The sequence below is a fragment of the Vanellus vanellus genome (genome assembly GCF_965231255.1).
Source record: "Vanellus vanellus genome assembly, chromosome: 18".
In the NCBI taxonomy this organism is placed as follows: domain Eukaryota; kingdom Metazoa; phylum Chordata; class Aves; order Charadriiformes; family Charadriidae; genus Vanellus; species Vanellus vanellus.
Window position 1 is genome coordinate 1,435,021 of NC_138923.1, and position 24,153 is coordinate 1,459,173.

Sequence of the window (24,153 nt, forward strand, 5' to 3'; positions counted from 1 at the left end):
CGGCGTGCTTGGTTGCTCCTACAGGTGAGGAACTGTTTCATTTTCCAGAACAGGCTCTATGGATTTTAAACATTAAAGAGGCAAACAAACATTGCACTTGCATGTATCACTCCTGTGACTAAGTAGGCCACATAGCCAATTACTGTATTACCAGCTCTGCCATCTCACAATGCTCATTTCAACATTGCTGCCTGCTTTGATCATCAGACTTTCATCTTCCGATGATGTTGCGGCCACTTTCATGTCAAATACAAGTATGTGAAAGCAGAAGAGATTTAAGGAGGCCTTGATGAAGACTCATCGCGGGGAACTGGAAAGGTAGGGGTAAAAATGGGGTCCTGGACCTATTTAGGTGCAGCTTCCCTCGGTCCTACACCCATGATAGCTCCCGAAGGCCCCAGGCTTCAGGACAGACAGATGATGCAGCAAAAGAACATGGACAAATGACCATGCAAGGAGTACAATTTTGGCTACGAAGCTGAGTAGCCTGGATGTGCCTCACGGGCATCCGTGCAAGGAGCAATGCAAGGGCAACGCAAGGAGCTCTTCCAGATGGAAGGACAGAGCACCAGTCTGCTCTGCAGGGTAACACTCTACCCATGAAGCCAGCGGGGCTCCTTCCAGCCAGTCTCCTGGGCTTGAAAGGAGAAGGGTGTGCAAACCAAAGAGCTGCAATACGGTGCCGTCTTCATCCTTGGAGAGCATTTCTTTCTGGCTGTGATAAGCGGATCCGGCAATGACTGAAAGCAAATGGGGCCCCGTCAGCTGCTGCAGCCAGAAGAAACTCGCGTTTGCAGTTTGCTTTTTTCTGATCTGGAGTAGCATTCTCATAAATAATGAAAGTGACTAAAAGCTACTTAAAAAACACACACTCCTCCCTTATGAAAGAATGAGAAAAAACCCCAATTATAAAAGGACATTTCTTCCAGCTAGGAATAATTTGTCATGTAATTCTCTGAAGACAGCAACAGAAACATGCATGCTCCGTGCTCCCTTTTGAGTGATCTGTGATTGCATACGTACTCAGATGGCTTCTAATGAGGCTATTTTTATAGCACACATCCTGCTGAGCTTTTTGGGAGGGGCAAAGTGAGATCAGCGGAGAATCAGTCTTCAACGTCAGCTCCTGTGTATTTTCTCCTCAAAAGGAGAGGAAAAGGAAACAAATGTGGAGGAGGACATACCGCTCTGTATCAACATCTACAAGCCAAGCTCTTCCGCCCCAGCAGCAAATGTGGAGCATCTTCAGTTTCTTCCTGGACACCACTCAAGCTGGAAGAACCAGAAACACATCACTAATGCGTTGAAGCTATCAATGATGGTGATACCCAACGCCCCTTTGGCTGAGCACACTGTGCCCATTTACGCTACCGAAACCCACTCCTGTACGGTCCTTGGTACATCTGCAGGACGAAAGAGGTTCAGAAGAGTGTTCAGAAGGTTCACTCAAATGAGGACCACGCCGTGGGCACCTAAAGGAACATGCTTTGCAGAGCCCACCAGGACAATATCATCAGTACGATGTTACAACTTGTCTTCCTGAAACTAGTGTGCAGCTGGCTCTTCCCATGCCAAATCAAAAGGCCTCAGCTGTCAGAAAGGAAAGGAAGCAAAAAATGGGGGAGGCTGAAACTGGGTTCAATTTACCGATGTCTGCCATGGTTTTAAAAGAACCAGAAGGTTCCTGCCATGACTGGAGCTAAGGGAAGTGGAACAGGCAGACCAGATGTAAATGAACTCTCATTTTACATGGAGATGATGCAAGCAGCGACAGAAAAAGAAAGATGTAAATTTAAAATCTGCTTGTCTGATAAATTATGTGTGGTGGTCTTCCTACCCCCTCCCCAAAGGAGTGCTCCTTTGCTCCCTGGAGCAGCCCATCTGCACGAGCACCGTGCCTTACACCAGGAGGAGGGAGGTAGAGCAGGTCAAGAAGCAGAGGAACCGTTTGGTGTCCTTCATGAGTGACATCTCTTTTGCAGACTTCACTACACAAAATATTTTCAAGTTCAGTGTTAAAAGAGAGAAAAGACAGGAGCTATTTTTTCCAGTGTTAACAACTGAACACTTTGCTTCTAATCTCCATGCCTCCTGCTTCAGCTTTCAGATGTTCCCTCGCGGACTTGAAAGCCAAAGAGACCGACCTACTCATCCAACCCAACCTCCTGTGTCACAGCTCACAGCTCCGTTCCTCTCTCGAAACCACACCTGCAGCTTCAGCCAGTGCCTCTTTCATAAAGGCTGTCTCGATTCTGATGCGTAAAGTCCTGGAGTAACCATCGCATTTCTGAGTCCCTTCTCTGAGCAATTATTTTCCAAAACAGGCGCCGTACTTCCAGCGTGGATTGCTGCCTCCGGCCACTGAGCCACACTCCATTTGGTTTGCTGGAAAAGAGATTCTGACCAGCCATCACCCCTCCATAGGAGGGAACCACCTCTTCTGCTGTCTCTTGAACGAAGCAAACACACTTCCTTAACGTATACATGCTAAAACATGCCTCCTCATTCCTCACTCTTTCCATCAGCATTTCGGAGCCTGTCTGCATTTCGAAGCACGGATACCAGAGCAGGACAAAGTATGGCACCAGCACTCTTAACATCACACACGGTGGCAGCACATGCTGGTGCATGTGTCTAAAACCCGAATCTTCTCTTGGAGTTGTACAAGGAGTTCACAGTCACTCGTGTTGCACCAGGAGATTTCCATTCTCTTCACAATTGCCCCTTTCCACAATGCCACTGCATAATCTCAAAGGGTGGGGTTTAACCACTGAGAGCAAACAGTATAGGAAAAACTTGTTCACTCATTCTGGTGAGACCTCACCTGGAGTACTGCCTCCAGCTCTGGAGGCCCCAACAAGGAAAGACACGGACCTGTTGGAGCGGGGCCAGAGGAGGCCACAAAGATGATCTGAGGGCTGGAGAGGCTGGGAGGGTTGGGGCTGTTCAGCCTGGAAAAGAAAAGGCTCTGGGGAGACCTTATTGTGGCCTTCCAGTCCCTAAAGGGGCTCCAGGAGAGCTGGGGAAGGACTTTTTACTAGGGCATGTAGTGATAGGATGAGGGGGAATGGCTTCAAACTGGAAGAGGGCAGATTTACATTAGGTATTAGGAAGACATTTTTCACTCTGAGGGGGGTGAGCCCCTGGCGCAGGTTGCCCAGAGAAGCTGTGGCTGCCCCATCCCTGGAGGTGTTCAAGGCCAGGTTGGACAGGGCTTGGAGCAACCTGGGCTGGGGGGAGGTGTCCCTGCCCAGGGCAGGGGGTTGGAACTCAATGATCTTCAAGATCCCTTCCAACCCAAACTATTCTATGATACTATGATTCTCTGAAGTTGTTTTAGGGAATAGGAACTCCTTCCTCCATCAGTGGTAGAGAAGTGAAGACTTGCAGAATAACAGAAAAAAAAGAAAAAGCCAGTCAGAGCTTCAGGGCATCTTCCATGTACAACATGCTCATGTGAACCTCATGCTTCAAGGACTTCAAGGTCACTGCTACATTGCAAGTGCTGCTTCAAATCTCTCTACTTGTTTTGTCCATGGTCCTATAGGCTGGATCCTTGGCTGACTGGTTGTTTTTTTCTTCACAAGGCTGATGGGTCCACCCTTTGCCATACATGACTTCCTTGATTGCACCAATCATCTATAAACTGACCAAAGTAAGCCGAAGCTAACTAGGATGAAGGTGCAACTCTCGAAGGCTTTGAGGCCCATGCTCCAAATCCAGCGATTACATTTGTGGCCATCACACTAATTGGGCATGCAAAGAAAACTTCTGAGACAGAGAAGCAGCCCAAACCCCTGTCCTTATCTGGCACACATTCAAGTTTTCTGCTTTCTCCCCCCAAAATAAACTGAAATCAGAGCATGAGACCACATCCTTCTGCAGGCAGATGCGTAACAGTAACTGCCATTTAGATTCTCCTGGAAGAAATTTGCTCAATGAATACCAATATTGTGATGGAGTTCATAAATTTCGAAGGATCACTTGATCACAGGATCACTGCCTCTAAGGACAGCCAGCTCTTAAAAACGGAGGCAAGAGCTTCCAAAACCCCCAAAATAACTAATGCAACACTTAGTGGTATGGTGTGGTGTCAGTGCTAAAATCTGGGGAAAGCAAACAAACAAAGCAGCATAATTTTTCCAATTATCTTGGTCTGCTAAAACACACAACCCTTCCTGACAACAAACACCACAGTAAGTGTAAGAGGAATTCAATCGTGCGTGCATTCCTCAAGGGATGCTCGGAAGCTCCAAATCCTTCAGAAAAGGTAAAACTATGGGACCATATCAGGCTACCTCTCCTCTAGAAATTAAACATTAAAATAAAAACCAGAACAATAGTTAAGAGCCACAAAGAATTCCTAAGGTATTAGCAAAAACAAATTCCCTTCAGTCCTTATTAGGAATATCTTGAGGATGGTTCGAAGAGGAAAGTCTAACCAAATATAAAAAAAATTTGGCTTACCCAACAAAAAACAAACGCGTACTGTTTGCCAAAAGCAAAAGAATTCAGTCAGATAAAAAAAGCGACATACAAATGATGCAGGTTAAAAACTAAATTTAAGATGATAATAGAATCGCTGCCAGCGTCTTTAAATTTTCAAGCGTGGAAATGTCAACAGACACAAAGAAATTCAGGGAAAAACAAAGAGAATAGATTAAAGGTTTATTTATATCAGTGAAAGAGCTCTATGCTGCTCGATGAAGAAATGACTGAGGGGGTGACAACAAACGCCACAGGTCCCCAAACACGGCCACGAGAAGCCTTTGCCGGACCGTGCCGCCGACCCGCCGGCAGCAGCGCAGCATGGCACGGCCGCAAGATGAACGGGATAATATGAGCAACGGGAAAAGACGGACAGGAAAGGAGAGAGGACCTTGGGACTGGGATAACTCCCCAGCTGAGGAGCCACACAAATGAGGTGGCAGATGTCCTGCTGCTGCAGATACACATGCATTTAACGTAAAGAGGCCATGAGGCTCTACGCCATTACCAGAACAACCCCGAGCTGGCCAGGAGAGGGGGTGACCCAAGGAAAACCATTTCCTGGTAACTCAGCTTTGCAGAGGACATTATAGCTACCAGCACTCGGTAATTTACAGCTCCAGAAAGGGACGTTTCTTCACCTCACACCATCTGAAGCCCTCCAAGGCTCTGGCGTTTGGCAAATTGGTGTGGATTGTACAGAAAAGATGCCAGTCCCAAGGGAGCTGGGATGCGTCTGAGTGCTGTCATCTATTCTTACGCATACATTTGACCTTCTTTCAGGTTTCAAGGAAACCTGCCTAGGTTTCCAACAGCTTCTGCGCTGGTCATAGTCCAGAACTGAACTATCCACTTCTCTTAAATTGGCCAGAAGGGACTTTTGGGAGAGGTTGTGCTGGTTTGTTTCTTTTTGAAGATGAGTGGTGAGAACCCTTCAGAGCGCACCATGGCTTATTAAATACCTTGCCTAATTATTAATAGTTTTCTCTCTTTCTGACGCAGGATGAGTGTGAAGCTCTTTATGCTCTGGGACTGAAAATCCCACAGATGGCTTTTTAAAGAAAGGGGAAACAATTTAAATCATTTTGCTTCTTGGAAAAACTCAGCCCTTGGCCTGTCCCTGCCATGGGGTGTGGAGTCCTCTCCCACAACTTCCAGCTTGGGCACAGACGGAAGTAGTCCTCCCCAAATGCTGGGAATCCGGTGAAGGCTGGTCAGGTGGGAGAGGAGCCTGCAGAAGAGCTGGTGCCATCCCAGGACAGAACCTCCCTGGGGTCACAGGAGCTGCTAGGGAGGATGTGTGTGCAAAGGACAGAGCAAGCAACACAGGGAGGAGAGGAGGAGAGGGAAAGATGCCGCCAGTGAGGCTGGAGAAGGGTGAAGTGAGAAGGAGGCCAGTAGGTGTGACCCCTTCTCAGTACCTTCTCCAGCTGGAAAGTCCCATCTTTGAAGGTAGAGACCGAAATGAGCAGACTACCAAAGCACCAGAGGTTGGTCAGGCATACTGGGGAAGATGGCATAGTGTCAGAATGGGGAGACCTCCATGCTCCAGCCCAAAGGACCTGCTGGAAAGGCTCCTGCCTGCGCAGCGCCCTGCCTCTCTCCAGCCCGGCACTGCAGAGCCCTTCTGCTGGATCTCCATCTCCAAGAGACCTCCCGCCCTTCTCGGTACCTCCACCACTGCGCTGTTAATGCTGCACTAAAGATGAGACCCACGCCTGCCCTCACAGCCGGCCCGTAATCCCAGAAGCTCTGGGATTTCACCTCCGTTTCGGGAGCGGAGCGTGCTTTGCTGCACCACTACATCTGTGCTGCGAGCGGGTTCCCCGGCTGGTGACAGCCCTGGTGCAGACGGGGGCTGAGCTTCCAGCTGGCTCCGTTCCCTCCGCAAACAGATGCAGTTCCTATATCAGGGTCTGATTTATTCAGCAGGAGTCTCGCACATTAAGCGTAGTTAAGTCTGAAAACAAATCTAATGACTTTAAAATAAATAGCCAACGGAGGACTTGAAACTAAAATTCTTCCTTCCTCTGACACCCACCATATAAACAATAATAATTATATAAAACCGTGTCTAACACATGACTACACAAGGCTCTGGTGACCAAGAAAAGCACACGCTGCTTGTCAGACATAATTGCACATTTGGTTTTTCAATTATTTCTTGTCGAGATCCAGAACCCACCATCTGAATGCTGACATTAATTATTGGTAAGTAGTTAGTTTTACAATAGCGTTATGCAGACTCCTAACGATTACCCTGAGGTCGGCAACTCCCAGCGCTGTTCCCACACTGCCCTGTGGCCCCTCCAAACTCTCCAGGACTGTCACACAAACTCACACCAGCCAGTGATACCCAATCTGGTCCACCATGTGTTGAAGGGGCTTCAGAAGAAGCTTCAAGAAACTTTCCGGTAGAGCAGCAGGGTGGGGGATCCCCAGGCAATGTGCCTCAGCCACAAAAGCCCACGTCACCCACTGATGCCACCTTCCAGCTGAGTCCCCTCGAGCCCGCCTCGAGCGCCCGGCTCCTGGCAATGTACTCCGACAGCGAACTGCCCATCATGCAAGAAAACATCCCGCTTTTTATTGGCTTTTCATTTGCTGCCTTTTAATTTTGTTGACTGTCTCTTTTTTTTTTTTCTTGCAAAAGGAAGAAAGAAGTCTCTGATCTACCTTTTCTGGAGTGTTCAAAAACACGCACAGCTTTGTCATGTTGTCTCTTAAGTTGTCATCTTCTCCAAAGCAAACAGCCATCTCTCTTCTAGCTCCCTTAAAAGAAGGTTGTTTTTTTTTCCTATGGTCCTAATAAGTCTCTTCACTTTTTAAAATTTCCCATTAATAAGCACACAGCGAGGTACAGGAACCACACACAAGTTAATAAGGCAGGAGAATAGCGAGTGCTTTCTGCCACCACTAATTCTCAGCTGCAAACAGCTGCACGCGCTGAACCGTGTTATTTCAAAGGCAGCAGACAGGCCCGATCAGAGCTGTAGGGGTGATAAGATCATAAAAATCCCGTGCCTTCAGAGCTTTTAACACGTACTTGAAAGAGAATAAAATCAATTCAATACAAGAAATAAATAAAAATAGTATTGACCCAATACTACGGTCAGCACATTAAGATCAAGCATGCTATAGTAAAAAAAAAATAAGTTGCAGAAAGATAGAGTCATCCCGGCAACCTCATTTTGCTTATATTTTTTACCAATATAAATTAATCGTAAAAAGCTTCCTCGATAGTTTGCAATTAGTCAGAGTTTTAAGCAGCAACAACTTTGAAAAACATCAAGCTGGTACCTCCAGCCACAAACAGCCCCACAGATTTCATCAAAGCCAAATTTCAACCTTCCATCACTGATAGAGCTTTCCTGAAATATGAAATTTTTATTCTCTTTTATTTTTTTTTAAACAGACCTGGTCACTTTCCTTATTTTTGGCCATCTTTTGTTCAATCAGGCAGGTGCTGAGTGGATTTTGTTTCCACTTTTCTAAAAGAAAAATTGCTAGCCAGTCTCACACTTCTCTACGCAGGTACAAAACCACAGTGACACTGGGAGGAAGCTTTGCCGCCCACTGGGTGCTCCGGTACTGCTCCGGGGCTCGTGCCCAGGAGGATGCTCGGGTGCTCAGCCCCCAGGGCACCTCCCACATGCCTGGGAGGGGAGGGCAGGGGATATCCCGGAGCATCAGCTCCCACGTGGAGACCACGCTCACCCACCTGCTCTGCAAAACCCTCCGGTGAGAGCTACAAAACTGAGTTAAAAGCCTGAATTTAGGGGAAGGAAACAATGCCTGGCTCCTCGCTCCTAAGCCCATGCCCAATTTTCCTTCCAATGCTTTGTTTAGGCTAATTCCCAGCATCCTGAGCTGGGACCGCACCAGTGCTGGACCGCACCAATGAGCCACCCCAAAACTGGGAAAGCAGAAGTTATCCTTCGTGGAGGACACCTGATGCTGGTGCTGCTCCCCCCTGCCGAAACCTGCCTGCCCACCCCTCCACCCCGGCCGTGTTCCACGCCAGGCAGCACTGCCGTACCGAAAAGCTGCCGGTACAGAGGGTATTTCATTATGAAACACCAAGCAGGAGAGCCAGGGCACTGAGCAGGGACCTCCGTCACAGCAGGGAGCACTCGGTGCACGTGGGGCAGCGGGAGGTGGGGGAGGACCCCGCACCGCAGCACTGCAGAGATCAGAAGAACGGAGCAGGGTTTTAACGTGGAAGGATGTGTTTCACCTGATGGATAAAACCTCAGCAGCACTTTCAAGTCTCCGGAGGGAAGACGAGGGTGCTCTGGCACACGCTTAGCGGAGAGACGGCATCACTGGAGTGCACAGGGCAGGACCGAAATGCCACAGGGGGACAGCAGCGCTGGTGCTCGCTGCTTCGCCACCCAGGGTGCCCGCAGAAAAGCCTCGTGTCTCACTCGTGTCTCCACGCAGCACCCGTGGCAGGGGAGAGGGACTGAGCCCATCAGCGGTGACCGGTAAAGCTTGGCGGGTGCACCAGCGGTGGTCTCACTCCGCACAGATCACACCGATACAGAGACAGTGGCTTCTGCAACACCATCACAGCTTCACTGCCTGTGCCACTGCAGCGTTCTGGGGCTGCCCACGCCGCTGTGCCCCCTCACCAAGGAAGGGGCAGGTGATGCTGATGGAGATGGTGCCAGGATGGGGTGCAGCCCCCAGCACTGTGCTGACTTTTTTCCATGGCTGCCAAACTGGCTCTGGTTTTCTGTCATCCGTCATCCCCTGTCCATGCTGATGTAACCCACAAACATGCCTCAGGTGCTTGGTGGTCCCCTCAACGAGCTGTGCATCATCCCACCATGTGATGGCACCTCCTTGACTTTCTGACCATCTTCTCCAACTCCTGTGGATGTTTCCATTCTCAGCTGCAGCCCGCTCCCCGTCCTGGGCCACGTGCTGCCCTCTCTGCTACATCTTCTGCATTGCTCCTGTTTCCAGCCTGGCACCTCTATCTCCTACATTTTTACCTCCAACTGTTTTTACCACAAAACCTTTTAAACCTGGAAGGTGAGTTTACCACTTTGCTTCTGGATGGCAGACAACCAGGAATGGGCTTCAAGCATGCAAGGGACCAGGTAAATCCTACTGTCACCACAGCCACACTTTGCTCTCAGCTCCCACCACCTCCCCAGCACTCAGCATTGCTCTGCAGAGGAAACCCAGCCAAGAGGAATTTGTGCCTGGCCAAGGAAGGCAAGCTGCCGCTTCCTCCATGCTTTCACAGCTCTCGACTGACTCCACCAGATAGAATCATAAAATTGTTGAAGTTAGAAGGGACCTTTAAGAGCATCAAGCCCAACCATTAACCTAACCTGACAAAACCACTTCTAAACCATGTCCCCACGTACCACGTCCACCCTTTTTTTAAACACCTCCAGGGATGGCGAACCCACCCCCTCCCTGGGCAGCCTATTCGTATGTTTAATAACCCTTTCAGTGAAAAAAGTTTTCCTAATATCCAGTCTAAACCTCGTCTGACATAACTTGAACCCATTTCCTCTCGTCCTATCACTTGTCACCAGGGAGAAGAGGTCAGCCCCCACCTCTCTACAATCTCCTTTCAGGGAGCTGTAGAGAACGATAAGGTCTCCCCTCAGCCTCCTCTTCTCCAGACTGAACGACCCCAGTTCCCTCAGCTGTTCCTCTTAAGACTTGTCCTCCAGACCCCTCACCAGCTTTGTAGCCCTTCTCTGGACACGCTGCAACACATCAATATCCTTCTTGTAGTGAGGGGCCCAAAACTGAACACAGATAGAGGTGGAGAGGGACCCAGAAGCACCATCTTTACCACGCCCCAGCAAGGTGAGACGTCCTACAGCATCAGCAGCAGACGGAGAGGCCACAGCACAGGGCAGACCCAACCTCATCACCTCCTTCTCCTCTGTGCCCGGCTTTCCTCCCACCTGCACTGCGCAGGGCTGCCGGGACACACCGGCCGGGGGGCTGCCCACAACCACCCACCCTGGGGGTGGCAGCACACGGGACACCGGGAGCAGAGACCCCTGTGTGGGACCTGACATTTCCTGTACCCACCAGAGTTGGAGCTGTAGGGACAGCCCTCGGTGGGATCCAAGAGGGCTGAGGTGGGGGGTCATCCCCTCCTCTCCCCTGGTGTGGGAGCAGGAGGGTCCACACCCAACCGCCGCAGCACAGCCCAAGGTCTCCAACCAAGAACCTCGTCCTGCGATGGTCTCTGCACCCCGGTGTGGTGCTGGGGGGGCTCAGCCATACTGCCCCGCACTGCACGCAAACCGCCTCTCCTCGCCGCCCCCACGGCCAGAATGACCCTTCTTGAATCTATCTTTTCAGTAAAATCCAAAACCGGACGTATGGATGCTGTGCTCTAACAGCTCCCAACTCATCCTTCTCCTGAGGTGGCCCTTCGTTACCCATCTCCGAGACGGAGAGACCCATCCGAGCAGAGCCACATCTGCCCACCATGTCCCACCCCAGCAGAGAAAACCATCCACCTACCTGCTGGAAGAGCTCCTCCGCCCACTGCTGTTGCTCTCGTCGGCCTAAGGGGACAAAAAACATGGGGGAAAAAAAGACCGTTTAGGTGAAGATAAGGCCAGACCATCCTCCAAACTCCTCCTGCCAGCACGCTGCACCAGGACCCCTGGGGTTCTCCATCTCCCGTGCCCCGTGTTGGTGGGACACGCCATGCCCCACAGGCCCGGTCCGCAGGAGGCCACGGCAGGACCTCAGCCGCGGCCCCACCATGGAGGCGACCTTCTCAGCCGATTCCCTCCCGTCGCTCCCGTGAGATTCTTTTATTGCACTTTACCGAAGTTTAAAGTAATGATCCCTCCTATGCAAAAACATGCAATTTGCAGGAGGCAAATAAGACAGAAATAGCCCCATTCAGCGCCGCATCCACGCTGAGACGGCCCCACTCCTGGATGAGAGGGGCAGGTCCAGTGCACCTCCCTTCGTTAGCGACGAATTGCCTAATTGAGCCCCTCCGGGTAAGCAGGGTCTCTTCCTTTTCGCCTCCTTCCCCCAGCTCTCTGATGAGAGGCTTCCTTGGAAAGACAATATTATTCCAAACCCAGAAATTTTATTTCTGAATTTGTGCAAATACAAGTTAAAAGATATTAGCTGCATTTCACATTTTGTGCAAATGGCAGAAACAGGCAATTCATGTGCAGCAGGATGGGGGCTAGCCAACGATTTCGATAAAATAAACCCTTTTTTAATTTAAATGCTAATGCACTGAATTAAAATTTAATAACTGAGGAAATTGAAAAGCCGAGCAGGAATATTGGAAATAAATCCAAGCAGAAACAGCTGAAATTAAAAATTCTAGAGAGTGGGAGGATAGCAGCTAAGCTGTCTTATATGATTACATTTTTTTTTTTTTTTTTTTTTTTTTTACAGAACGAAGGGGGGAAGGAAAAAAAAAAATCCTATCTTTGGCTGGCTGTAGGGCAGTAAATCGAGAGTGCTGTGATTTATTGCTCAATTTTCCTGAGGGAAAAAGGCTTTCTTTCATGCTGAAATATTTCATAAATTTCAAGCCAGCATAAATTCTTAATTTAAAAGTTATGGAGGTCACATTTAGTGCACTGGTGCAATTCTGAAATCTTAAAGGAATAGCAACCAAAAATTGCAATTTGATTTTATTTTTTTAATTCTTCATGGAAAATTTTGTTCAAAGGGATTCTCCGAGTTACAGAAAGCAGAAACACGTCCTGGCTTTTAAAGGTTTAAGAAATCCACTGGAAATTAAGAGATAAAAATCTAATTCAATTACAAAAAGGTAATTTTTTTATTATTATTATTATTGTTGGCCACTCGAGGAATTTTTGTTAAAAAATTTCCTCCCTCCATTGCCTGGGAAAAGCCAGAAGGGAGGAGCTGACAATGTAATTGCTTCTGTTAGATCTCCAATCTTTTGTGAGCACTGATATGTTCATTTGTTATACAGCTGTTCAGCTACAGAAAGGATGTCAGAGCACCCATAATTCAAAGCAATCAATCAAAAATTAATGATTTGTCATGCTTACACAATGGAAAAAAAAAAAGAAAAAAAAAAAGCTTTATGGGTTCCTGCAACTGGTAGATTGCTCAAACCTTCGGGGCATTTTCTAGAAGATTAGATCTGTGTGTACAAAAAAAAAAAAAGGGAAAAAAAGGGAAAAAAAAAAGGGGGGGGGGAGATTTAATGTACAGTCAGGACAGAAACCTTGTGGGGTACTGGGGCATCAGTGTTACCCAGGAGCCCCTAGAGACGGGGTATGCCGCAATTCCCCTCGGTTTAAAGAGCTTTCTGCAAAACCCAACCTCACCAGTCACCCTGCGAGCCGCATTCCCCAACCGCAGGGAAATTGTCCGGGCTCCTGCAACTATAATTCCACGTGAAAAACGCTCACTGAATAGAAATGTCGCCTGGACAAGAGCTCGTGAGAGCTGCAACATACAGAAGCCAAAGCTAAAGGCACCGCCTCGACTCTGCCATCACACCACCCGCAGGACCACTCCAGCCACACCACCAAATGTTACCTAAATATTACCAAAAATTAAAATATTTCCCTTTGGGAAGCACATAGCCAACCTCAACTTTGGAAAACTGTCTGAGATTGCAAAGTTATTCATCCCCCATGTAAGCAAAAATTTCTTTACATATAAATTCATTTTGGGATCGCGTTGCGCAGCGATCGTGCTCCCAACACAAAGCATTTCGATGTGCCCATGCCGTATTTTATTCCTGGTTGCACACACGCGTTAGCTGGTGCCTCTGGTGTGATTTACCACCCAACCTAACCCAAGTGTTACTCTGCAAAGGATCACATGTGTAATTCATTTTATGCTCCTTTTCGTACGTGTATTTGGAGTCGCGTGAGTGAACTGCGGGAAATAAATGATGGGACGACTGCAGCCTCTGCGCTCCCGAGCATCACCGACCGACAGCGCGGCACCTTCTGCCGCCAATATGCTATTTTATTATTTGCTTCTTTTTTTGCTTACCTTCCCCATTCTGGGTGTGTCTCACTGCCCAATTTTCCCCTTCTGTTCTTTTTTTTTTTTTTTTTTAAACTTTTCTAATGCTGATTTTCTGGCTTTTTGACCTCTTTTCATGAACAATTCATGGACACCCCTGCCTTGAGATGTAGCACACACTAGTGCAAAGGACAAGATGTCCAGGAGGAGCAGAGAGCAGGAGGTGCAATGGTGCAACCTCACCAGCATCAGGGGGTTCCCAAAAAAAAGGAACCGTGAGAAATAGGAGTGCTCAATCTAGATGGTTTCACACCAGCCAAGATGCTCGTGGAGAGGAGACATCTCCTGGGCACCTCCCATTGGAGAAAGACTTAAAACCCACTGATGGACACGGACAGAGCTGGCACGGTTGGTTTGGGGCTTCTGCAACCCCGTGGTTGACTTCTTCATTTGGATCCATTAGACCTAAACAGAAAGGCAAGTCTGACCGAAATCAGATCTAGCTTTCTGGCTGCTTCAATAAGTCCATCCTCTCCACAGGTGCCACCAGAAGACACCTTCACACAATGCTCCAGTTTCCAGACATGCAATCAACTGGCAGATTTTCTGTGCCAACAATCTGTCTTGGCTACAAACTCTTTAGGAGCAGCTCTGTTTTGTTCAGCACATGTGCAGCACCCAGCACAGTGAATCCCGGCCCATCCCGAGGCTGCAAGATGATTTTATCATAAATCACCGGCACCCACATTACCCAAGACCGCGGCCTGCCCAGCCACAGCACAGGAAGGTCATTTCCTTTGATCATACATGGCATGCAAAGGTGACAAACCTTAATAAAGAAGCGCCATGGCTATCTTCTCAAACTTTGCAAAATAACCACAATTACAAGCTTAAAAAAATATTGCAAGAAAGTGTATATACGTGTTGGAGGTAATGGTTGATGAGAAGCTCACCATGAGCCGGCAATGTGCGCTGGCAGCCCAGAAAGCCACCGACACCCTGGGCTGCATCCCCAGCAGCGTGGCCAGCAGGGCGAGGGGGGGATTCTGCCCCTCTGCTGCGCTCTGCTCTGGGGAGACCCCCCCACAGTGCTGCCTCCAGCTCGGGGGGTCCCCACAGCAGAAGGACACAGAGCTGGTGGAGTGGGGCCAGAGGAGGCTCCGGAGATGCTGCGAGGGCTGGAGCCCCTCTGCTGGAAGGACAGGCTGGGAGAGTTGGGGGGGTTCAGCCTGGAGAAGAGAAGGCTCCGGGGAGACCTTAGAGCCCCTTCCAGTGCCTAAAGGGGCTCCAGGAGAACTGGGAAGGGACTCTTGATCAGGGAGGGGAACAATAGGACGGGGGGAACAGTTTTAAACTAAAAGAGGGGAGATTTGAGTTAGATAAAAGGAAGAAATTCTTCACTCTGAGGGTGGTGAGCCCCTAGCGCAGGTTGCCCAGAGAAGCTGTGGCTGCCCCATCTCTGGAGGTGTTCAAGGCCGGGTTGGACGGGGCTGGGAGCAACCTGGGCTGGGGGGAGGTGTCCCTGCCCAGGGCAAGGGGGTGGAACTAGATGATCTTTAAGGTCCCTTCCAACCCAAACCATTCTATGATTCTGTGAGTGAGCCATGTGATGGCCCTCAGCTCTCCACAGAAATAGGATGGGCCACCATGGCATGATGCCCAGGACCCTGTTAGGTGGCTCCAACCCTCAGCAATCGCAAATCAAGTCTCAAAAATATCCTCGATGCCAAAGACCAACAGACTTGAACTGGCAGACGTGTCTTTGGCGCAAGGCCAGGTGGCAGCACCCGCTGTGCTGCCTCAAGAACCGGCCATCATGCCCGGCTGGACACCCCTGGAGCAGCCTGAGCAATTGTCACTTCAGTGTTCAGCAGAACATCTCCACCCTGTGGTGGCACCATGGGGGCTTTCCATCTGCAACCCTACCTGAAAGGTGAAACCCTACCTCCTCCTCTCCCGCTCCCCTTGGGATTCACTTTCAGCTCAGGGAAAAAACTGGGAGATGCCTACCCACATATTTTTAAATATCTGGCTGAAATAAGCCTTTTTCCTTTTATTTTGCAGTAAGCCCACTCGGAATCAAATGTGAAGGAATGATGCCTTTTGCAGGCCATGCTGTTAATCCATTTAAAATAAAACACTGCATTTAAATTATAAGAAGAGGTATTTAAGAAATACAAATATCATAAGCAAGTCGAAGCAGTGATTTGCTGGAAATCACCATTTACCCGCCAGTGACCAGATTGGGCTGAAAAGGGCCAGAGCAGCTTTCAAGAAAGTAGCGTCTTTGGGAAGGGCGAAGAGAAATCTCCTGTGCTCCAGCTTACCCAGGTAATTTAATTCGGTGACTTCTTCATTTATAATTGAAAAAGCAGAGGAGCAGAGTTTGCCTCTGCCTGCTGGTTGGCGAGCAGGGGAGGACGGACGCGGGGCTCTGAAACACCGGCTGGATAATTAGTCATACAATCTCTCACGCAAAATAATTTACAATTCAAAATACGATTCCCTAAAGCTGCTTTTGTACATATCGGGTACGTTTAAGGTAGTTTTGTTTAACTAACACTAATAAATATCTATTAAATTAAAATGCACGCAAGCAGAATGTGGTTTCTGGCCATATGCTCCTCGACTCAAGTCGTAAGCGAAAAGTAAATCATGTGATAACTAAGAAATGTATCAGTCAACATTTCCTAACAGGATAAAGTGTCAAAAATTAGGAGTCCAAGCAGATGTATAACTGACCTGAGAAATGCATGTTTATAGAAAGGGTTACGCTATATTGGGAAAAAACCTCAACGTTTTAACAGTTACTGCAAAACAACAAAATAACTAAAAACCATAAAAATGTCAAATGAGATTTCGAAAGATTTAAGCACGGGCTTTCTGCCTGGTCGCTTAAATGATGATTAGAAACAATTATTCAAATCACTTGGATTTGCATCCATGTATGCCACGCGCTGATCCGCTCCCAGGGGCGTGACGCCCCGTGCGGGATGGGGGTGCCAGGACCCCCCCCCAGCATCGTCAAAGCCCTCCCCAGGGGGGAAAATGGGTTTAAATCCATTTATTTATTTGTACACAGCCACCCCCCATAATATGAACTTCATCCCGGCTCTGCCGAGGGGAGCTCCCCTCATTCTGCCCAGGATTTGCAGGAGCAGCAGAAGCCACGTGCCCCAGCTCCTCTCCCAGAGCAGGGAAAGTCAGATTTACTCTCCAGATGCTTTGTAAAAGGGCTGAACGGTTTGTTTTACCTGAAGGGAAAAAAAAGAAAAAAAAAAAAACAACAAAAAACAACAACAAACCAAAACCCACAACCTACTTTCCCTCAACACCTTTCCCAATGGCAGCTGAATAATTTTTGTTGAAACACAAAAAAAAAAAAAAAAACCACGGACAGTTTAGAAACGAGCCGGCAGCACCCAGCATAGAAAAATTCACCCCAAATAATTAAAATGTGGCAGCGGGAGAAGCAACTGAAAAGCAGGTCTCACAGAGGAATGCGCCATAAAAATAACTGCGGGCCGGCCTACCTGCGCTGTCTGTTATTATTAACTTCAGAGCAACAGAAAATGCAGGAAGTGCTTTGCTATTTCCCCCCCCCCTTTTTTTTTTTAATCTAAGGGCAAGACATTGGCAGTTTCCTATTTAATTTTCATTAAAAAGAAAAAAAAAAAAAAAAGCAGCTCCACATCGCACCAAAACATCTGCAGAGCACAAAGGCCCATAAATACGCCTGTGCCCCTTTTTTTTTTGGGGGGTGTCCTTGCATCCCCTGGCTAAGGAAACACAAAGCCCAGGCTTTTGTGTGGCAACGCAATTCCCTCCATCACCCCCACCTCGTCCTTCTCCCCCCCCCCCCCCAAACTCAGCGATGTCCCCCAAAGTTTGTAAAGAGCAGGGAGCGACGCTGAGGCGAGGGCTGAACTGAGCAGGAGCCGGGCCTGGGCACTTCCCGCAGCCGGGGCATCTCCAGGCCGGGCGGAGAATGGCTGGAGAGCAGCCCTGAGGAGAGGGACTTGGGGGGGTTGGTGGACGAGAAGCTCACCAGGAGCCGGCAATGTGCACTCGTAGCCCAGAAAGCCCCCCACAGCCTGGGCTGCATCCCCAGCAGCGTGGCCAGCAGGGCGAGGGGGGAATTCTGCCCCTCTGCTGCGCTCTGCTCTGGGGAGACCCCCCCACAGTGCTGCCTCCAGCTCGGGGGGTGCCACAGCAGAAGGACACAGAGCTGTTGGAGAGGGGCCAGAGGAGGCCCCGGAGATGCTGGGAGGGCTGGAGCCCCTCTGCTGGAAGGACAGGCTGGGAGAGTTGGGGGGGTTCAGCCTGGAGAAGAGAAGGCTCCGGGGAGACCTTATTGTGGCCTTCCAGTTCCTAAAGGGGCTCCAGGAGAGCTGGGGAGGGACTCTTGGTCAGGGAGGGGAGCCATGGGATGAGGGGGAACGGTTTTAAACTAAAAGTGGAGAGATTTAGGTTAGGTAATAGGAAGAAATTCTTCACTCTGAGGGTGGTGAGCCCCCGGCGCAGGTTGCCCAGAGAAGCTGTGGCTGCCCCATCCCTGGAGGTGTTCAAGGGCAGGTTGGACGGGGCTTGGAGCAACCTGGGCTGGGGGGAGGTGGCCCTGCCCAGGGCAGGGGGGCTGGAACTCAATGATCTTTAAGGTCCCTTCCAACCCAAACCATTCTATGATTCTATGAAAATCACCTCCCGTGCTTGAGGCTGCTGTGGCTCCTCCCGTTCTCATCCTTCACCACTACAGATCCATATGGGCAGCCTACAAAAGGGATGAATTTTCCACCAGGGAACAAGTATACTGGAGGAATGTGCTGCCTATTTCCTCAGCTGCAGCTTCGCCTCAAGTAATAACCAAAATAATAATAATAATGATAAAAAAAAATTCTTTGCAAGGAGGAAATCTGAGCTCTACCCAATGCATCTTCTCCAGTCCCACAGCAGAGCTGAGCCCTGGGAGCGTGGGTCCCCCATCCCCCTGCCCATCATGGGGGCCGCAAACACCCCTCTCCTGAGGCACAGGGCAGGGATGCTGGGGCAGCTTTAAAAAATACTAGCGTCAAACTTACTGGTGAGGAATTTCACCCGTTTATTCAGTGGCAGCCTTGTCACAGGAAAAAACGGGGTGCGGATGGGCTGCAGCCAGTGCAAGGGGGAAAACCCAGCCGTAAAAAAAAAAACAAAAACAAACCAACTGAGATTTTTGAACCCTCTGAGATGAGAGCAGCAGGAGTGTTTTTGACTTGAGGTCATCAGAAGAAAAAGGCAGCAACTCCCATCCCGGCCGCAGAAGTGCGTCCGGCTCCTGCCAACCAGGGACGAGCTTTCCAGCCAGTGAGAAGGACGATGGAGGCGCCGACAGTGGGATAAACCAAACCTGCCGGGGACATGCGCAGGTGATGCTCAACCCCTGCACACGGGGACATCTGAAACATGGTGGTACCAAAAGCCCATGGATCAATCATACGGGGAATGCAGCATATGGGGAAGCCTCCAGCGTGAGAAGAGGGCGCTCGTTAGTCCTGGCCACACTCATTCTTTAAACCGAGCTTTAGAAAGGCTTATTTTAACATTGAGATTTCCCAGGTTCAGTCATGGGAAGGTGCTGAGGTGACCGTAACCCGCAGGGGACACGACCCATCCCCAGTGCGCCCATGTTGGACAGATGGAGCACCCTGATGCTCAGTGCTTGGGGACACGGGGAGCCTGTCATCCCCCACGTGGCTGCTCTGAACCCCCGTGTCCAGGACGTGGTTTAGCAGAAAAAAATTGACGAGGTTTATCGAGCACCCACCTCACCCACAGCAGCACCTCCACCACATGTACACATGCAAATAAACGCCTACTGGAGACAATTGCTCAGCCTAAAAAGAAATCAGAGTGGTTTCTAGATGGGAATACAGCATCACCCAAGCTCGGCCATGCCCCTGGTCATGTCCCTTTCTTGCTGCTGGCCAACCCCCCAAGAGGACATGTGTCAAGGAAGACCTTAAGCCAGCAAACACCACCACTGAGAGCAACAGTACCGCAGGATGGCCATGCTCGGCACAGACACCCAGGACCTACCACCACGACAGACAACTACAGCTGCGGAGGAGATGCTCTGGCCATCCCAGGTGACACCAGGGGTCTCCTCCAGTCCCACCCATGGAGGTGTGGAGTCACCCCCTCTCCCGGTGCCCGTCCCTGCGGTACTGGGGAGGATTAACAGCTGAGGACATTTCTCACCGCTCACCTTCCCGCAGGTTCCCAGTCGCTGTGAAGCCGCTAGGTGCCTCCCAAATACTAATTAGTAACAAACACTAATGACAAAACCAGGCAGGAGGTTGAGCAGCCCAACGCAAAGGTCAGGCTGAGCACAGGATTTCACTGGAAAAGCCGAGATAGGAATGATCCCCTCTGCTCTTGTAGTTTCACTTCTGACTTCACCCGGGGGCCCTCTCTACACTGATTTCAATTCTCTTTGTATTGGCAGAAGAAATATTTTTCTTTTAACTTCTCTTTTTTTTTCCCTTTTTTTTTTTTCCCCCAACATTATTTCCACTCGCAAACAGCAGGACTGGGTTTGCTCAAACTTCTCCCCAAACTCTTATCTCGGGCAGAGAAAGTTGCAGCAAGGAGGTGAAAATTGTAAGTAGGAGAGTAATAATAATAAAAAATCACAATTAAAATCTAGAAATTATTCTCATTCAGTTTCATTGTGTTTACTTCTTGTCTACTGTTTATTATCTTCCCATTTTATAATCTTAATTTAATAACCTGGGTGTGCTGCCTGCATCCGCCCAATTTCCGAGCTGTCTTGGTAACTCGTAATTACAAGTTCTTTTAAAAAGTTTCAAACTGAAAAGGTCGCATCCCTGCGGGGAAAGGCACACATGGGGTTTTGCTAACCGGGAAGTCACGCAAACACCAAAACCGTAGAGGCAGTGAAAAATCCCACCACCAAATCTCCACCAGCCTGGCCAGGCGCTGAACCGCGCCAGCGCTCTTCCCTCTTGAAATGGAAAAAAAAAAAAAATTGCCTTTGAAGGACCCAAGGTTTTCACGTCACCTCCCATTCGCTTCGGCTCCCCATACCTCAGATAGTCGCAGACAAGTTTAAGGGCTGTAAGCAGTTGCCTTCGAGTCAAGGGAATATTCATAGGAGTAATTTTATGAACTTGCTGAAAGCATTGGCAGAATCCGTGCTTTGAATTTCAATTTTGCTCCCATGGCAGCCCAGGGAAATTCAAGTAGCACATACTAGCAAAAGCAGACCAAAAAAAGGGAACATTAAATAAATTTCAACCTAAAACTACAAATGGCCAAGCAAGCTTTAAAAAGCTTCAATCTGATGTACCTCCCCCCCCCCCAAACAGTCATGAAATTAAAATTATGAATTAAATCAATGCAGCAAATTGGTCTGGATTTAAAGAGTTACTCCTTGATTATAAGCAACTGAAAAGTAATCAAAATATTTTTTCCATCTCCTGTTGCTCAGTGCTCTCCTTACTCCATTCTTTATGAGAAAAATAATCAAATTGAGGGTGAAGAGGAGAAAAGGCATTACTGATTACTTCTGAACTCTCGTATTATAAAAGCTGGAAAATAAAGAGTGACCAGGCAAAACAACAGAATTATCTGCATCAAGCAGTTGTTTACAGATGGTATGAGTTTCCCAGCAAAAGAAACAGCTGGAAATATTTTTAAAGAATAAATGTATATGGAATGAAAACTTGGGGGGGGGGGGGTGGATTATTATTTTTTACTTGGGGGAAAAAAAGGGGAGAGAAGGAGCCATGCGATAGCATTTCAGAAATCCACCCATTTTTCCAGGTTTCCAATTTCACAGGAAACTCTCAGGAAATCAATTTTTCAAAAATCCTGTTACAGGCACTTTTCCAAGTTGATAAAACAAACATATCTAACAAGCTACGAGTGCGCACGGGGAAAAAAACAAAAAAAAAAAAAAAAAAAAGGACTTATTTATACACGGAATCCCACACGTTTTACTACAGAAGTGCCGTTAAACACATTTTGTTGGGGCGTTGGTGAGCAGGCACATCTCCCGGCTGTGCGTAGGCAGCCTTTACTTTGAAATGTCACCTCTGAGGGGGCTGCGGCAGCTCCCCACCGCTCCCGGTACCCCCGCAGGAACCCCCCGGGGCCATCCACCTGCAGAGGTCCGGCCCTTCCCTGCTGGAGCCCATACGATGCGGTGGGGAAGACCTGAAATTTGAGTTTCAGACAAACCACCTTGCAAGCGGAGCGGGCTGGGAGCACGTGCATGGGGCCTCACCGCAGCTCCGCTGATGGGAGGCAACCTGAGAAACCATTTCATCTCCACGACATGTGGAAGAACTCAGCAGAAGTTATAGAATCATGGAATAGTTTGGGTTGGAAGGGATCTTGAAGATCATCCATTTCCACCCCCCTGCCATGGGCAGGGACACCTCCCCCCAGCCCAGGTTGCTCCAAGCCCCGTCCAACCTGCCCTTGAGCACCTCCAGGGATGGGGCAACCACAGCTTCTCCGGGCAACCTGGGACAAGGGCTCACCGCCCTCAGTGTAAAACATTTATTCCTTATGTCTAGTCTGAATCTACCTTCTTTTAGTTTAAAACCATTACCCCTTGTCCTATCGCTACAGGCCCAAGTAAAAGTTTGTCCCTATCTTTCCTGTAGCCCCTTTAGGCACTGGAAGCGGCTCTACGATCTCCCCGGAGCCTTCTCTTCTCCAGGCTGAACACCCCAACTCTCTCAGCCTGTCCTCCCAGCAGAGGGGCTCCAGCCCTCCCAGCATCTCCGGGGCCTCCTCTGGCCCCACTCCAACAGGTCCATGTCTCTCCTGAGCTGGAGGCAGCACTGCAGGGGGGTCTCCCCAGAGCAGAGCGCAGCAGAGGGGCACAATCCCCCCCCTCGCCCTGCTGGCCACGCTGCGGGGGATGCAGCCCGGGATGCGGGGGGCTTTCTGGGCTGCCAGCACACATTGCTGGCTCATGGCCAGCTTTTTACTCTCCAGTACCCCCGAGCCCTTCTCGGCAGGGCTGCTCTCCATCCCCGGTATTGATACCAGGGGTTGCCCTGACCCATGTGAAGGACCCTGCACTTGGCCTTGTTGAACCTCATGAGGTTAACACAGGCCCACTTCTCGAGCTTGTCCAGGTCCCTCTGGATGGGAAGTTGACCGGGGACAGTTTAATCCACCCCAAAATAAATCTCTGTGCAATCACAGAAAAAGCAGGGTTTGCAGTGGTTGGAGATGTGCAGTGGGGAGCACAGCCTCCCGGGCAGTCCCGGTGTGGAGGTGGGGGGCACAGAGCTCGGCGTGGTTTGGCCAAAGTAAAGACCAGGCAGGAAACACCTTAAGCTCTCAGACACTAGGATGTCCAAATTCAAACACACATGCAGGTGCAACACAGGCACTACGCAGGAGCATCTCCTGCCATCGCTAGCCTGTAGTCCTGATGCACATCAAAGCAGGTCAAGTATCTAACAGCAAGATGTCCCATCAGATACAGGTCCACCTGTATCATGAGCTCAAATCCTGCTCTCTGAGCATTAAAGAAGATGCTGAGAAAGAGAGAGCCAAGCCTGCATCTAGAGGAAGAACCATCTCCAAACTGGCTACCTCCCATCTGCCCATGAAACCTCAAAGTCCCGTTGCTGCTTCCCAGCATGAGAAGGACAGAGACACGGATCATCCCGCTGGTCCCTCGCTAAAGTCTGTGACCTTCAAGAAGCCCCAACCCAAGACACGAGGCAAAATTATAAACAAAACCAAAACCACCCCATGTTAAAGAACCTCAGAGGACCGCTTGCACTGGTGGGCCATCCACCGGCCACAGCGTCGTGGACCTCAGAGCCAAGAAGGAGCCGTGTGATGAAGCACTTCTCGGAAGAAGCTTTCATAAGACTAAAACTTTGCCCTTTAAATCTGCAGAGGCTGTGAAGCATGTCCCAGAGGAGCTGCTCCAGCTCATGGTTAAGTCATCTGTGTTTCAGTGGGAGTAATGTGATCCCTGGGCAGAATTGTACATTTTGGAGTTGTTTTTACCTCTTTTTTTTTTTTTTGTAAATTTTGGAGAACACTTTGGGTCCCACCGTCATTAACAGCACTGCACAGACGTAAATTGCTGACAATGTTCAGCTTAAATCTGAGGTACATAATGAAAAATTAAACATTTGTCAAACACATGATCATCCAAGGCAGAAAATTAGTATCTAGAATTAAAAAAAAAAAAAATGCGTAATTTGATAAATATGGCAGTGAGAGGGTGTCAGGAACAGAACTATAAGGAGGTCCAGTGTTGGCCAACGGTCCCCGGCGAGGCTGGAACCTGAGACTACGTGACACCCTTTCCCTGATGCTAGCGGGGAAGGCTGTCCATTTGCAAAATATGAATTTTATCCTTATAAACAAAATCCCGAAGAGGCTGGAACTAAACAAACATTTACCGTTGGGAAGTTAACTACGGGACGTCACCTCCTCTCCCAGTTTTGTACGATTGGCTTTTTTTAATAGCATGAAATGGTGGTAATTTTACTTTGGAAAGGGAAAACAAAAAAAGTCAAACCACATCGATCTAAAAGTAAGAAGGGGGGAAGGCACACAAAGCTGGGTAATTTTTTCAGACTTAAAAAAGAGCAGTAATTACAGGGGGGGAAATTCAGAAAGAGTTTAGTCTGCCTGGCTCCCTCA

The 24,153-nt window shown here is 49.1% G+C and overlaps 1 protein-coding gene across 1 annotated transcript in view; it reads right to left on the reverse strand.

Moving 5' to 3' along the window:
• The window catches only part of ZNF618 (zinc finger protein 618), a gene marked incomplete at its 3' end in the record, with an annotated part of 164,085 nt that overhangs the window by 81,103 nt on the left and 58,829 nt on the right, over positions 1-24,153 (reverse strand). The window contains exon 2 of the mRNA XM_082492432.1: positions 10,996-11,039. Coding sequence (XP_082348558.1) covers positions 10,996-11,039 — 44 coding nt within the window. The remainder of the gene's footprint in view (positions 1-10,995; positions 11,040-24,153) is intronic.